Raw genomic sequence first — 16,910 nt, forward strand, 5'->3', positions numbered from 1 at the left:
TTTTGAGCTTATAACACGTCATTTAAGTTAATGAGACCACTTACTCGAATTTTTTTGAAGGGACCCAGCCTAACATTGTTAACCATGGCTAACAATGACAAATCTAATGCCAATACACAAAATTAAATTGTACTGATTTAATTAATCTAATTTTACTCTCTTTCTTGGACTCATTTGATTTCATAGTATTTGAGAGAGAGATTAGCCATTTAGTCGCCACAACAACCGCCGCAACAAACCATAATTTTTCCTCTCACCACCACAACAATTGTTGCATCAACCATTTGGTCCTCTTGTTGAAGCAATCACAATTTCGTCTTTTCATCGCCATGACCATTGTTTGGTCCTCTCGTTACCGCCACCATTATCTTATGAAGTATGTATGATTTTGTGAGTATATTATATTGTGTATGACTTTGAGAATGGAACATAATAAACGAAACCTATTTTGGTAAGTGTGATTGAGAATGTGATATTGTTGATTATCAAAAAAATAAAAAGAGAGAATGTGATATTGTTGCAAGAGGTGTTATGGGGGTATGTGGTGTTTTAGGCATGTGGTGTTTGGGTATGAAATTTTATGCTTGTGTTATTTTCAACATGTGATGATGTGAATGTGATTTTTTTATCCAATTTGTGTCAAGTGCATGTGTTTGAATTAGTAAAAGGGTGGAAGGTTGGAATTTATTTTTTGTGTATGTTTTTTTTTTTTTTTTTTAAAAAAAAAAAAAGACAGTTTCAACTTATGGTATTTACTCCTGATAATTACTTTCTATTATCAAACCAAGATACCTGTAGGCAATGATTGAAACCCTAATTTTATGCTTATGTGTTATTTTCAACATGTGATGATGTGAATGTGATTTTTTATCCAATTTGTGTCAAGTGCATGTGTTTGAATTAGTAAAAGAGTGGAAGGTTGGAATTTATTTTTTGTGTATTTTTTTTTTTTAAAAGACAATTTCAACTTATGGTGTTTGCTCCTAATAATTGCTTTCTATTATCAAACCAAGATACCTGTAGGCAATGTTTGAAACCCTGATCTCTTATTTGAAGACATAAAAATTTACCAATTAAACTAACTAGAACCCACATTTTTTGTGTATGTATATGCAAAACTTTGAGATATTTGTTTAAGTCACCTAGCAATATACTTGACATACTAAGTGGCATAAAAACCATTTTTTTTAACCGTTAGCTATGTCAATTTTTAATCTTATTGGATAGTACTAATCAATGTTACAATGGTACCATCCAATGAGATTATAAATAAATAAATAAATAAATAAACCACAAAATGTGAAATTTGTATTGACTAATGTAACTAATTAGTGATCCAATAAATGTGCAATGGTATGGTCATACATAATGTTTCTATTGTCAAATGTGATCTATTGTGACTAAAAAAAATAAGGAAACAACTAAATGTGACAATGGTACAATCATATGCAATGTTTGTACCATCCAATGTGACTAAAAAAAATAAGAGAATCACAGAATGTGATAATAATGTAGTCATATGTAATGTTAATACTGTCCAATGTGAAGTTAGAAGTTAGAACTGTCAAATGTGACTTAAAAAATAAATAAAGCACTAAATGTGATATGATACCGTTATATGTGATGTTTGTATTGCCCAATGTAGAGTTAGAATCATCAAATGTGATTTTTTGGTGATTTGTTATAACAAGGGATAGTAAGTTTTTTTGGTGATTTGTTATAACAAGGGATAGTAAGAGATATTGTAGAATTTCTCAGTATACTAATTTAATTAGTAAATATTAATAAATAAAAATTCGAATTAGAGAATTTATAGAAATAAAATATCAATTTAATTAGATTTTGTTTAAAGAAATTTAATCAAAGATTTGATTGTTGTTTGGGTTGTTCAATAAAAAAAGATGGTGAATTTTACTTAGTTTAAATGAACATATTTTAGCGTTATTTGTAAATCTAGAAACCAAATTAAAACATAATATTAGAATGATGATTCTCAAAAAAAAAAAAAAAAAAAAAAAAAAAAAAAGAATGATGATTGGGCCTGAAAAAATAAAGCAAAAATTGCAAACCCAAGCTTGTCTAAAAAGGCCCGGCTTCATCCTAAGCTGTAAAGTTGTCTAAAAAGGTCTGATTTTCTATATTGTCCAAACTTTTCGACTTAATAAGCTAAAAACTGATGTAAAAAGGTCTGATTTTCTATAGTGTCCGTATGAAAAGGCATTGGATGTCTTGAATGAATCAGTTGTGTTTTGTTGATATATAATTATATACACACAGTCACAGTCTCACAGAGTTTGGGTTTGTGCTGAAACATGTGTGGGTAAGTGAATTCCATGTATAATTCAGCAGAAAAAAGAAAAAAGAAAAAAGAAAAAGTGAATTCCATGTATGTAAAAGTATAGAATTAATGTATATGCTGTGTGGTGTAGTGTTTGTGCTGTGGTGGTGAAGAATCACTGTTTTTGCTTGAAGAATGTGAGGTTTTTGTAGTGTTTGTGTGGGAGCAATTATAGCATGAGAATGTGTGTATGGATCATGTAGCCATGTATTTCTATGGTGATATACATTGCTGTGAATCAACATAAGATTATTATTAGATTCTCAATTAAACAAAACATAGAAATAATTAAAAGTAAATTACAATTTACATCACTAAAGTTTGGGGTTGTTTGGATTTTACACCTTAAAATTTTAGAATTTAAATTTTACCGTTTGAAGTTATATTTCATTTGCATTAACATTTAACAGCCCCTCTAATCATAATTTTGTTAAGTGTTATATAAGTTTTCCACATGTGTTTAATTTGTCCAATAAAATGATGTCATATCATTTTATTTAAAACATATTTTAAAATTTTTATGAAACAAAAATATCATGACATCATTTTATTGGATGAATTAAACATGTGTGGCAAGCCTATGTAACATTTAGCAGAAAATATAGACGAAAAGATGACTTATGCAAACGGAATATAATTTAAGAAGTAACGCTACAGCCATATACTATTTTGCAACATTTTTACAAAATGTTGATGTGGCTAATCTTTTATTGGTTTTTATCTAGGTTCACCACCAATATTACTTTTTCATTTACTAATAATTACTCATTACATCAGCAGTTTGTAAAAAATTTTATAAAATAATTTATATCTTTAGCATTATTCTAACTTTTTTTTTTTTTTTGAGAAACGCATTATTCTAACTTAAGAGGGTGAAATCAAAATTCTTTCATTCATAGTATAAAATCCAAATACCTTTAAATTTTAGGACTAAAATTTGCAATTTAGCCAATAATAATTAATTAATTACATTCAAACCAAATCAACCTCCTCACATAATTAAAAGCCATAAGGAACTTTTAAATATGGAGTGGAAAAAAGAAAAAAACTAGTAACTTCTAGAATTCTTGGGGTTATATTCGTCCTTGTCAAAAACTTATCAAGCCGACCTCTAATACTTCTAGTACAACTTGGAATTTTTAAAGTCTATAAAAGCACGTTGGTCCAAACCCTAGGACACCATAACTTTGAGCTTTGTACCAGATCTTCCTTGGCACAAACTCTCACACTCATTCAGTTCAAGGCTTCAAGTCCCAATGTATGTATATACCCACTTTTACATCCTCTCTCTCTACAGTCTTTCTCCATATTCTCTGCAAATACTTTTTTCGTTTTTTTCTTTTTGTTTTAGACTATTAGGGTTTATGGGGTTAGCTGTTTGGTTGCTCTTATATACGTATTCGTGGCCTTTTTTTCTCTTACTATATGGCCATAGGTTTACTGGGTGGACCTTGAACTTGATGTTAAAGATTTACTTCTTGACACTTTGTAATTTGTCTTTTGTTTGTTTTGACTTCAAATATTTTCTCTACAAATTCTTTGAAAACTTCTTCTTTTCTTCCATGAATTGTTTGTTTGTTTTTTTTTTCACTGGTACTATTCTCTTTTAGGAGTCCCTTTTTAATCCTCGGAACTATGTTAACAAAGTTTCGGTTCCTAATTTTGAAAAAAAGTATTGTTGTTTATGATATATACATAGGATTAATTAATTATTTGCGAGTATGTTGAGGTACTAAATTAACTTTGGCTGTACAAAAAACAAAACAAAAAATCCTTACTTTTGAGTTTAGTGGGTCGTCTTGAAATTGTAAAAAGAGTTTTTCTTTTTTTCTTTTTTTTTGGTGTGATTGCTTGTGATTTTTTGATGTCCAGGTTTGAACTGAAGTACTGCAGTTTCTGGTTCTTGATGTGATCAAAATTTGAGGGTCATGGTGTTCTCTATTCAATCTTATTGTCTGATAAGAATGACATTGATTGGCCCAACAAATTTGAAGTTTGTTTTGCACAGTTTATGTGGATTTATATATGCACTTGAATATATGTTAATAATTTTGAGTGTGGAATTGATTGCTTGGGGGCAATAGGCACGGATATAAAGGGAGTTTAGCATATTTGTTTAGGTCAAATTTGTATGCATGTAACCTTCAGATTCTAGACCAGGAAATTTTTTTTCTGATTTCCTTTGAAGATGTCTGCACTTTAACAGATGCATTGGTGTTTTTATTAGGATTTCAGTTTTTAATGATGATGTGCTGAGTTAGATTCCACAGGCGTTCTTATGTATAATAGATAATCAATTGAAGTTGGAAAACTTTATAAAAGTTTGGTTGTAGAAGATATATGAATATATGTAGAATGGCTTTAAAGCTAGGTAGTAGCTATTGGTTATAGCTCAATTGAGACTTTCTTTGTTGTAATAATATAGCTCATTAGCACTATGGGGGGTGAGGTATTGACATTAATACAAAAAATAGATCTGGAAGGAATACAATCAATACATACATATTTCAATAAAATGCACCTACTATATCTTATAACAATAGATAATCATTTGATTTTTACCTATCTAAGTTAGTGGATTTATTATAGATTTACAATTGCATTGTTGTTGTTCATCACTTCATATATCTGTTCTTTGTCAAAAGATATTACTCAGTGTAATTGTGCCCGGCTTTCACCTTTATTGATGATTTTGGTTTTATATGCTTATAATAGTCTTGCTGATTTTACACCTAACCATTTGAGAACATGTTCTATATATTTCCATTATCCGATCCTTTTACTTCTGGTTTTATTTTTCTCCATTTATTGAGTAATCTTATGAGAATTGGTAACATATTTTACTCATGTTGTCATGCTGTTGTGTGTTTAAATATACAGATTCTGTGATGGCTACAAAACGTATTCTTAAGGAATTAAAGGATTTGAAGAGGGATCCTCCAGTTTCTTGCAGTGCTGGTTTGTTGCCAAACTTTCTCATTGTTTTCCCTTATGACATTCTTTCTTACTATGTTACCATATGTTATACACTTGACAATGTATAACTTTAATAATATCCTTGTTATAAAACTTTGTCTTTGCATTGTCTGTAATTATATTTCTCAAGATTTATCTGCATATACAGTGTTAGTTATACATTGTCAATAATGTTACTTCTTTTTGGATTTATAACAGTCTACCTTCTTATGTAGCCTTAGTGGAAAATTTTTGGAAGTCAAATATTGGTTAGATTTGCATTACAGAACTACTTTGATTGCCACTTTTTCTTTCCGAGTGCTGAAGGAATTTATCTGTTAATCTACTTAATGGAGTACTCAAATATTTTCTTGGTTTGTGGTAAATGTTGAGGCTCCACGCTTCTGTTTTCATCACTGTCAGAGTTAAGCATATTGTGAATACATGCCAAAACACCAGCAAAATTGACTCTTTTTTTTTTCACAAAAACAAGCTGACTTAGTTACATTGAAGGACTTTTATAAATTTGACTAATAATTATAATGTTTTTGATTTACAAGATCTAAGTTTCACATGTTTTTAGGTCCCATTGGAGAAGACATGTTTCATTGGCAAGCAACAATAATTGGTCCACAAGACAGTCCTTATGATGGGGGTGTGTTTTTGGTTAACATACACTTCCCACCAGATTACCCATTTAAGCCACCAAAGGTAATGACTAAATCTTTTTGTATGCTTGTAGAATTCTTAAGGTGTATCTGTCCCCGTCAATTCGTGTGTCTTCTTGTTTGGATGTACCTTAACCTTTGAACTAGTTAATTGTAACTTTACTTTGAAAGATGTAAATTAATTATGATAAGAGATAGATCAAGTAGAGCATAATCTTTATCCTTCCTGTAATCAAGCTTTTTATCTGTTCATTGATAGAACACAATAGAACTTTAATTTTCAATTTAGAATGTTATGATTATATATGTGGCATTCCTTTGATTGTGTTGACACCATGGTCATTGTCTCATTGATACTACCAGGAGGTCAAAATACAATGTGAACAGTCTGAATTCATGGTTTTTCTCTTTTGTTTTTCTAAGACATCTTCCACCCTTTAGTTCTCCCAGTTTATTTGTGAATATGCTTTCCAATCAAAACTGGTTGAAAATGGAGACTTTATGAAAAAGCTGTTATATACACAGAAATATACGTATGTATGTGCTTTCATGGAGATGTCCATCTCAAAAGAGAAAAAAAGAATGAAAAAACAAATTACTAAAATTGTCTCCATGAATTGACATATAAATATTATATACCTTGAATTTAAAAGGTTTGCTCAAGTTGCATTGTTTATCGAAATTACAGACTGTTCTTTCAGTTCTAGTCAAGGGGATACATTTCAATTTACAAACTTAATTGTGATTTGGCAGGTTTCATTTACAACAAAAGTTTTCCACCCTAACATCAACAACAATGGAAGCATTTGCCTTGACATTCTTAAAGAACAATGGAGCCCTGCCCTTACAATATCTAAGGTATCATTTTAATGTAATTCATTAGTTCTTTAACTTTTGTGAGTGGTCTTGGTCATTCACTTTGGCAGTGTTAAAAGTAATAAATATATAAGCATAAGTTAGTGCCTCACTCAAGATAAAAATTGTTTGATCAATACAATAATTTGTTGCAGGTGCTGTTGTCGATATGCTCACTACTGACAGATCCAAACCCGGACGATCCTCTTGTCCCCGAGATTGCTCATATGTACAAGACCGACAAAGCCAAGTATGAGACTACTGCTCGAGCTTGGACTGAGAAATATGCGAGCTCTTGATTTGATTTCAGTTTAGGGAACCTATAGCTTGAGTGAAGTGAATTTAAGATGGGTTCTCTAGTAATTTTTTATAAATACAAGTGGATTGGGTTTTGTACGTACATTTTGAATGCTATTTAGGTTTATAGATATTCATCATTTCTCTTTTACTACCTGAGTTCTATTGCATTTTGTTTTTGGTTATGTCTACTATCAAATACATATATTTGCTTTTTCATGCTGTGGTCCTTATCAGTTGTCACTAACATAATGAAAAGTGGAAATAAAGAAAACTGCATTAGAAAAGACTAAGAGGGAATATTAGTCAATGTATGCATTTCCCTAGCCATGTCAGCTAAACAACCAGGCCTTATTTTCCGTTCATGTATATAACAAGTAGCATAAAACACAGCTTTGTTTACAAGCCCAAGCTGGTTATATTTTGCCTCTAGGATTCAACTTGTGGGATGATTTATAACATTTCCCTCTTCAATTCCCATAAATAATTAGTGGAAGTGGTTGTTGCTGGATGTAAGAAAATGTGATTATATAATCCAGTTGGGTGTTTAGTTCCTTAGAAAGAGAAGACTGAGTACTACTGTGACATTATCTGCAGACTGCATGGGAAGCCACAATTTGTCAAACTTGGCTAAAAAGGAATGCTGAGAGTTCAATAAAACCAAGTAATAACTAGGGAACATATTCATATCAGTAATTCTATCCTAAACCATGTCCTTTTTATTGAATATGCTTTTATTAGTTGTTTGGTTGATGTGGTTAAGATTGTATTTGCATTTGAATGCTGCATGTTTTGTGATTTTGCTTCTGTATATCTAACTCATTCATCCAAAACAGAAATGTTTGGATTGGAGAAGTTTCTTTATTTCAATTTTCTTGAGATAGTGAGACAGGAAATGTATAAGTCAATAGGATAAGCTTCCAATTATTGTATTGATATCACATTGCTAATAAACAAAGCATATTTATCTACCTCTATACCACCCGAGTCAACGCCCAAGGTTACAACATTTATGTTTTCCCTTTTTTGGTCACTTGATAGAGTTTCAACAAAAAATTCCACCCCCCCACCGCCTCCCCAAAAAATAAAGCCTCAAACACAGTAGCCGAAAATCAATGGTAGAGCTTCCAGGATTTCTTTCCTCCTCTCCTTGTTTCCTAGTTGATGGCTGATATACAAGGTCATGCACAAATCAAATTGGTCATTGATGGAATCCAGTTAGAAATCTTTGAATGCCAGCAAAATCAGATACTATGTCCAAACTGTGGAAGCTCCCTCTAATGTCATTTTCAATGTACTTTACAAGACACTTGCACTGCTTCTCACCATTTGTCTACAAAGATGGGAAAGAATGAAAATAAATACAAGTAATAGATTAGATCAAGAATAACCATGAACTTTTATAACACGAATCCACAGCTAAGCACTTCTAAGAGTAAGAATTAAGTAAAAAATTGGTGACTTCACATCTGATTTAATTATGTTGGGGTCAAAAGCCTAGAAATAGCTGATATTGAGTAGGGTAAAACAAGTCAAGAATCCATGAGAAAAGATTGTCACATGTGGCTTTGCATAAGATATGAATGTAATGAAATAAATATAAGGATGCGATATCAATAATCTTTGGATCAAATGGCGTCTTTCCTTAGAAATAAGGGTGAATGGATAAGTCACAACCATATTATAGGTATGAGTTTTATAAATTATATGTTGACAATATATGTATATATATACGGACACGCACAAAAACATTGTAAAATATTCATTACAGTGTTACTTAGTCATATCCAACTAAAATATTTAAGAGTTCATATTGACAATGAGAAAACATTTCTGCTTGTGCAATGTTTTGGGGTTAGGGTGGAAGGGGAGTTGAAATGGAGGAACTGTATTCTTTCCTCATGACAGTCTTTACTTCAAATTCTTTACTACTTCTATGCCTGCATAATTCATAGGAAAAGGCAACGGTATGAATTATATGTGCAGTATATGGAAATATATGATAAAACACACATCAAGTTTACTGACTCAAAGGAAGAGAACAAGACCCAAAAAAAGAAAAGGAATTCAACTTTGTATCAGAATTTTTGCCTTTTCATGTACTCGTCCTACTTGAAAGAATTATCATAGCAAAACAGTTGGTTCTTTGATTAAACACTGTGATTTATAGCTCATTTCATGATAAGAAGCAAGAGATGTCAAACCTTGATGCAGTGGTAAGTGCCATCTACCCCGAGCAATGAATCATGAGTTTGAGTCTAGAAATTAGCCTCTTTGAAATTGGGGATAAGGTTACCTACCAATTACCTCTCCTAGACCACAAAATGAGTCTTGTGCATGGGGTACACCATTTTTTCATTTTAGAAGCAAAGTCTTTCTTATGAGCATCCATGGTTTGCCCCTTTTTTTACACAGAATTTAATTTAAGAATTCCCTGTTAATCAATGTTGTCAAAACTGTACCGGGTAGAAGTCTATTCCGCATGCGATGCTATAAGATGTTTATTACTATTTTTTTTTTTTTTTATAAGTGATGGCTACAAGAAATTTTTTTCATCCATTCAAAATGTGTCTATATGTACTAAATGATGATATGAGAATAATAAGAGTTTTTAAAGTTAATACATTCTACTATCATTTCATATTCCACCCATTGTAGGAAAAAGTGAAACCAAATGTAAATGAAATGAGAGGAAATAATCTAGAGGAAGCCTATTAGCCTAACTTTAATCAAGAGTGCGCTTTAAAGTCTCCCTACCTATTTCTTGTTCCTAATCCCCATTCCTGTTAGTGTAGCCAACAAGCTGGAAAAAATACAGACTTCCTGTGGGGCGGGCTTCATGGGGAGCATAAATTCCATTTTGTTTATTAGTCTACTATGTGCAATCCAATCCAAGGGGTACCGGACATTCAAAAGCTGCTGATTTTTATCCTAGCTTTGCTTGGGAAATGACTGTGGAGGTATGGTTTGGAACAGAAGTCATTGTGGCAAAACAGCAAAGGGTTATTGATAGAGCAAGTACAGTACTACTTGATGTCAGAGGTACTCTAGAATGGTAAAAGGTCCTTCTGGGGTAGGTCCATGGAAAAATATCAGGAAGGGTTGGGAGAAGTTTGCTTCATACACTCGTTTTGAGGTGGGGGTTGGTTCCCAAGTTTTGTTTTGGAAGTATCATTGGGATAGCAATGAAACTTTCCAGGATAGATACCCTGAGCTGTTCAAGTTTGCCAGAGACAAAGAGGCTTTGGTTTCAGACTATTTTGATTGGGTCAATGGTCAGGTGCATTGGAAACCTATCTTCATCTTAGAGGCACAAGACTGGGAGTTAGATTCTATGGCCCAATTTTTTGGATGATCTGTATGCAATGAAGGTAACCCCTACAAGTCCCAGTAGATTGGTTTCACTTCTATCGCCTAAGACTGGATTCCAGGTTAAAAGTAATTATAGAGTGTTTCAAGTAAGGGCTGTAAATTAAATCCAATCCAATTTCCTTGGAAATGCATATGGAAAATGCTAACCCTGCCTAGTATTGCATTCTTTGTTTGGGAGATGGCTCTTGGGAATATATAGGTGACGGATAATCTTTGAAAGAGGGTTTTTATCATAGCAGACTGGTGCTGCCTGTGCAAATCTGAGGGTGAGTGAGCAAGTCATCTCCTGTTACATTGTCCTATTGCTTGTGACCTGTGGATTTTTTATATTGCCTAGGATCACTTGGGTGATGCCAAATTGCCAAGTTATGTTATGCCAATGTTGGAGTCTTGGAAAGGGACCTTGAAATTCTGTAGATTCAAGGAAGTGCAGGGTTCCATTCTTGCCTGTCTTATGCAGTGCACTTGGACAGAGAAGAGTCGGCCTACATTTATGGGAAAGGAGTTAACTTTGCCTAATTTTAAGTTAATGTTTTTGAAGACCCTTTATGAATGGAGTTCAAAATCCTATACTTTCTAGGCATATTCTTTGATGGAGTTTTTGATTCTTTTCTTATTCGCCATTAATTTCTTTGCTTTTATCTTTCTCTCCTCTTTGTGTCTATTTTTCATTGGTGTTTTTTATTTATTTTTACTGTATACTTCCTATATACACTTTCTGTTTTCACTAAATTGACATTACTTAACAAAAAAAGAAATCCAAAGTAGGGGTAAAATATAAATTATGTTTAATGAGCTCAAAAAACGCAAGTATTGTAAAGGAGTATGAAATACTTTAGCATAAACCATATGGCATAACATGGGAGAACGTAAAATTAAATAATTTGTGTCCCCTAGATATTGAAAATGTAACATTAATAGACAAAAAGGAGAGACACAAACCACCCAAAAAAGGAAAAGCATAAGAATGACACTGAGACTTCCTTGCATATAAAACCACTAGAAGCCATGCAACAGGGAAAAGAAAAGCATTTAGACTTCCTCATAAATGAAACCACTAGAAGCCATGCAACAGGGACAAGGGTTGAGGTATGTGCACACCTAGCAATTACCCAGAAAAACATGGTTTCTGAACCATTTCGACCCAATGAAGGACTCCAATATGGTCTATAAAGACACAACCAAATTAAATTTGGGGATTGGTTCAAGGCAGAGGTGTCAGGTTCCAGAACAGCAGAACTCATCCAAACTAGATATTAAAGTCACTATAATAACACCATTGTTAATAGTATTTTTAGAACAGCATTAGCCATATAAGAATCGTAATAGCACATCCAACCATCCTGATTCCAGACCCATTAAACTTCTCATTATCCCCATATCAACATCTCAAGTTCTGTTTCTTTCCTAGTCTCCTGTCAAGTTCTTGTCCTTTTCACCAATAAGTCATATAGACATTGACAGTATCATTTGCAAAGAGCCAAGTTAGAACCTTACCCAGGTCCTTTTTTTCTCATATCATCTTTGGTGACTACCTTGCATGACGGCCTACAATCAGGTTTGCTAATTCTTGACATGTATGAGAGGGTTTTAGTCTCTACAACCAAGGTTGGGAGGGGGCTTCCCATTTGAAAACCTTCCTGTGCTTATGGATCAAATTTGACCATTCCTAACTCACCAGAGTGCTTCATTTCTTTGTTAAACTTATCTGTCAGTATGCATTCAACAATAGATGCATCAGGCTCCCATCTCATTCCTTTACCCACACTAATGCATGTACAATCCGTGTGTAGCAGCACCCATTTTCTCACAAGTACAATTTCTACAACAGTTGATGATGGAGTCCATACTTGGGACTTTGATACTATGAATTGATGTGTTCAGGTTCCTTGGGGATTGTTGAAATCCCTTCTTATGCTAATCCAAGCACCGGAATTTAACATTCATAATTTACAAATCCAAAAAAAAGTTGTACCCAATGCACATAGCTCCTGCTTTTGTGGGATCTAAAATAGGTCATAGCAGACAGCCTTAAGCCCAAATTTGTTAGAAATCCCTTCTTCTGCTAATCCAAGCACTGGAATTTAACATTGATAATTTACAAATCAAAAAAAGGTTGTACCCAATGCACATAACTCCCACTTTTTTGGGGTCTAAAAGAGGTCATGGTAGGCAACCTTACCCCCAAATTTGTTAGGAGGGCCTGATTCCCAGACTCGAACCCACAACCTATTGCTTTTGGTGGAAGGCACTAGCCAGTGCACTAAGGCTCAACCTCTTGTAATTTACAAATCTAACCTCAAAGTAAAATCCAGTGTAAATTCTTTTATTTTAACACACAAAAGATAAAAAATTAAAAAAAAAAAAACTTGCAGATATTGCAATTTCAATAACATTATCATTGAGAAAATGTTGAAAAATAATATAAATTAGGTAGTATGATCATTTAAAATTTTGAACTCTGGCTTCTAGGTATTAAAAGATCAGTACCTCAAAAATGAAAAATCCACCAGGTCTTAACATCAAAGCAGCCCCATTGCAAAGATGGAGAAGATCATCCATGCCATTTAGACCACCATCTAACGCAAGTCTCGGTTCATGTCTACCAACCTCAGCTTGTAGCCCAGGGATATTGTCACTCGGTATGTACGGTGGATTACTGACAATACCTGCAAGTTTTCCTTCCACATCCTTCAATGGTTTGAACCATGATCCTTGCCTTAATTCAATTACATCCTGAGTGGTTTGTAATAAAGTGCAGAAGAAAGAAAATAAATCAGAGATATTCTATTTTGCTGGAAGGAAAGAGGGGAAAAAGATGAGAGTGAAAATTAAGAAACCTAAAAAATTAATACGCTTTAATTTCTGATAGTAAAATAAAAGGCTAATTACAAATATTTACCATATCAACTGAGCTGCATTGTCCCACTAAAGTTTAAAACTGAGCAATCAATCCCCTAATGTTACTTAAATTTCCAAAAGCCTCCCTATAATTCCAATTGCTATCAAACCAAGAGCAAATTATTGCATCAATGTGCCACCAATCCCAAAGAAGAAAAAATATGCCAAAGCTCTTTTCAGCCTTTTCTTCTTCTCATGCCTCTTAATTTGAGAGCATTTAGAGCTGCAGGGTGTTATTTGGAACTTTGAGCTACAGTAGAGGAAATATTGATCTCAGCATTCATTGCATATCCAGTTGACTATTTGTGGTGTTGTTTTAACAATAAACATCACAGATTTACATCATCCCCCCCAATGAAAAATAATTTAGTATTCTTTGAACTTTCATTTATAACATCTGAATGCCTTCTAAGAAATGGAGAAAAGGAAGAAAAAGAAAAGCAAATTTGATAACTACTAAAGAAAATTATTCCCCCTTCTTTTTTTTTTTGAAGTCCAATTAATTTGCATATTGGTTTCTTAAAAAAAAACTATCCAAAAGGTGTCTGGTAGTTAAAATTATTACCGATCACCTACAAGATTTTTTTAAAAGTCCTTCACAGGACAATGACTGTGTTTAGCCATTGTAAGTGCATTTGCGTTAGGAACCTTAGATGATGACTTGTTAATGCAATTGAAGATTATAAATAATGAGGAGAGTTGAGCATATTAGTAAATTTAATTTAAAGAAAACCTATTAAGTAATCAACAAAGATTTCCCTTGCATTCCTGATATTGAACCCTCTAATACCACAAGAACACAGGACACAATTACTACAGCCATGATAATTGGGGCTACAGTTTATTATAGGAGGCATATAAGTGGCTAGGGTTTGGTTAAAAAGGGAATCAAGAATGCTGTAAAGGCTTTGGCCATCTTATTAAACATAATCTTTCAGTAAATTTCATTACATATAGTAGCAGTACATTCACGAGCAAAAATGGAGGACTTGTAAGTTGCTGGCTAAAGTAATTTTTTTTTTTTTTGATAAGTGATAAGATTTATTGATATCAAAAAAGGGACGCCCTAGTACACAAGAATTGAAAATTTAGTCACTCTATTATAAAAAGATCCTCTCATATGTTGAATAAATAGATGATCTAAAATTGGAGACTATCTTACCTATAAAAATAAAAAGTTGGAGACTATCTTTCACTTTCTATGTTGAATATATGATTTACTAGAAGCAAATTAAAAACTTCCTGCATTTCATTTCAACATGTAAAATGGTCCAATATATGGATTGTGGGATGAACACTATCATTGTTAGTGAGTTTTCATGAGAAATTATTGAAATTGGAACCATTACATTAAAATGATAAATTCACTAACCTGAAGACCATACTTCTGCACATTAAAAGCTGCCACGGACAGTGCGACAGGGCTTAAATCTGTTGCAATGACCCTTCCACAACTCCCCAAAATCCTCCCAATTCCAATAGCAAGTGCACCACTTCCAGTTCCTAAATCTGCCCACAATCCCTCTCTTAATCCTTCATTATTTGAAACGACATCAGCCACCAAGTCAACAATGAGTTCGGTCTCAGGTCTCGGAATCAAAACCCCATCTTGGACACTCAACACCAAGTCCCTCCAGTGCTCACACCCAACTAGATACTGAAAAGGCCTTCTCTCTTCAATCCTCTGCTTCCACAGATTGTAAAGCTCTTCTATGCCTGTCCTTAATCTTACATTTGTTTGATTGTTTTCAATACCCATTTGGGAAAACACTGTGTGATCCTCAATTGCATCTTCCATGAGCCACTTAAGCTCCCTGCAAAATAGGTCCAAGTCTGGACCATTGTCGGAGTCTAGAAAGGTTGTCCCAACTGAAGAAGCAAGATTTTTGGCCCAATCATGCCATTTTCGGAGGTCAGAAACAGAAGCTGAGTGCAGTGGTGGTCTTAGAAAGAGAGGAATTTGAGGATTCAAAGAAGTGGGTGGGGATGACATTGAAGAAAAGCAAACGGGTCGAAGAAGATTGGTACTTATAGAGGGTTTAATAAAGACTGATAAATTAGAAGGAAAACATCCACGTATGAAGCTTAGCTTCATTTTTTGGCAATGTCAATGTCAAAAAAATGTAGGTTTCTCTATGCTACAATATCATGCTTAAACCTGGAACAAAATTAAATAACCCCCAAAAAATAAAGCTACAAATTTCTATAACAACAACAACATTATCTTGCCAAAAACTCCTACCACCCACCTTATAACAAAACCAAATTCTAATTCCACCATAAACCCATTAAATATGCTCCTTTACACACTATGACCAAAGCAAGAATTAAAGGCCTAGACTTTAAATTTCATCACCAGCATTGAAATTTCTCCATTGAATTCCCTACCACTCTCCTAGTTCCGAGTGTACCAATAACTTGGCTTCTAACAATAATGAAAAGCTGAAGACAAAGACTAAAGCAAGAACGTCTAAGCTTAACAGAAACATGAAAACTAAAAGGTTTCTATACTTCAGACATTATACGAGGAAAGGAGAGAGAAAGATTTAAACTTTAAACCAAGCAGGGCCTTTCACTGGGCTTTTAGAATTGAAATTAGAGTTTCTATTTTTCATTCATTGATTAGAAGAAGAATTTTGTGTGTGAATTTTCGTGGCTAATATTCCCTATTTTCTAAGCAACCAAACAAAAGGAAATGGAAGAAATAGAATGGGACCTGGAGAACTTCACAGCCAGTTCAGGAGAGCTCCTTGCTCCTCTTCAAGGAGATAAAAAAGAGTGAGGTACGGTTGGGGAATGTGTGGGAAAAGTTTGGTTAGAGACGGGTTTATGGGCTTTTTTATGGATGGTGATTTATGGTGTGTGCGCGCGTGCGCGCGCGTGTGAGAGAAAGTGATTTATGGACTTTTAGTTTTAGAATATGTTTTAAACTTTTTTTTTTAATATTTTTATTTTATTTTTTAATTTCAATTTGTGACGTCTGCTTCTGATAATAATTTTATTATTAGACCAAGACATCAATCAGTTTTTAGTGTAAGCAGATATTAAACCCCAAATTTCTTATTTAAATATCAAAGATTTTACTAATTGAGTTAACTAGAATCCAATATATATGTTTTGAAACCTGGATCAAACTTATCAATTCAATCAGTAAAAAAATGGAAACCAAATCTTTTGTCTAGTTTTGTGGTCCATTCTAATTTTTAAAACCATATTTAGATTCATTTTGGAACTCAATTTTTATTTTTATTTTTTAGAAAAAGAACTTGTCTATATTGGCTAATAAATTATGCTTAAATTAAAATAGGAAAAAAAAAAAAAAGAAGCTTAAGCATATTTTAAAACTTAAATTTTAAATAAATTAAGATCAAGTATTAAGTTATATGATTAAGAACGGAGTCATCTAAAGATGAGATTTCATACAAATAATATTGGAAAGACACATAACTACTCCTACATATCATATACTATATAATAAAAGTTGGACTTAGAAGCCGTGATTGTACCAAGTGGCTTCACTAAAT

The 16,910-nt window shown here is 33.1% G+C and overlaps 2 protein-coding genes across 3 annotated transcripts; one reads left to right on the plus strand and one right to left on the minus strand.

Moving 5' to 3' along the window:
* Positions 1-3,499: 3,499 nt before the first annotated feature.
* On the plus strand, positions 3,500-7,243 carry LOC115987258 (ubiquitin-conjugating enzyme E2-17 kDa-like). Its single transcript, XM_031110768.1, has 5 exons — positions 3,500-3,596; positions 5,219-5,296; positions 5,877-6,004; positions 6,715-6,819; positions 6,972-7,243. The coding sequence occupies exons 2-5, from the start codon at positions 5,227-5,229 to the stop codon at positions 7,113-7,115; spliced, it is 447 nt and encodes a 148-aa protein (XP_030966628.1). The 5' UTR covers positions 3,500-3,596; positions 5,219-5,226; the 3' UTR covers positions 7,116-7,243.
* LOC115987257 (release factor glutamine methyltransferase-like) lies at positions 7,049-16,200 on the minus strand. Of its 2 annotated transcripts, none has more exons than XM_031110767.1 (3): positions 14,759-16,200; positions 12,976-13,221; positions 7,049-7,136 (listed from the first exon to the last, which is right to left on the minus strand). In XM_031110767.1, the coding sequence occupies exons 1-3, from the start codon at positions 15,479-15,481 to the stop codon at positions 7,128-7,130; spliced, it is 978 nt and encodes a 325-aa protein (XP_030966627.1). In that variant the 5' UTR covers positions 15,482-16,200; the 3' UTR covers positions 7,049-7,127. The 2 variants fall into 2 exon arrangements, with proteins under 2 accessions (XP_030966627.1, XP_030966626.1); XM_031110766.1 differs by lacking the exon at positions 7,049-7,136 and adding an exon at positions 8,034-8,446.
* Positions 16,201-16,910: the final 710 nt, after the last annotated feature.

Source organism: Quercus lobata, chromosome 4 (assembly GCF_001633185.2).
Source record: "Quercus lobata isolate SW786 chromosome 4, ValleyOak3.0 Primary Assembly, whole genome shotgun sequence".
NCBI classification, from domain to species: domain Eukaryota; kingdom Viridiplantae; phylum Streptophyta; class Magnoliopsida; order Fagales; family Fagaceae; genus Quercus; species Quercus lobata.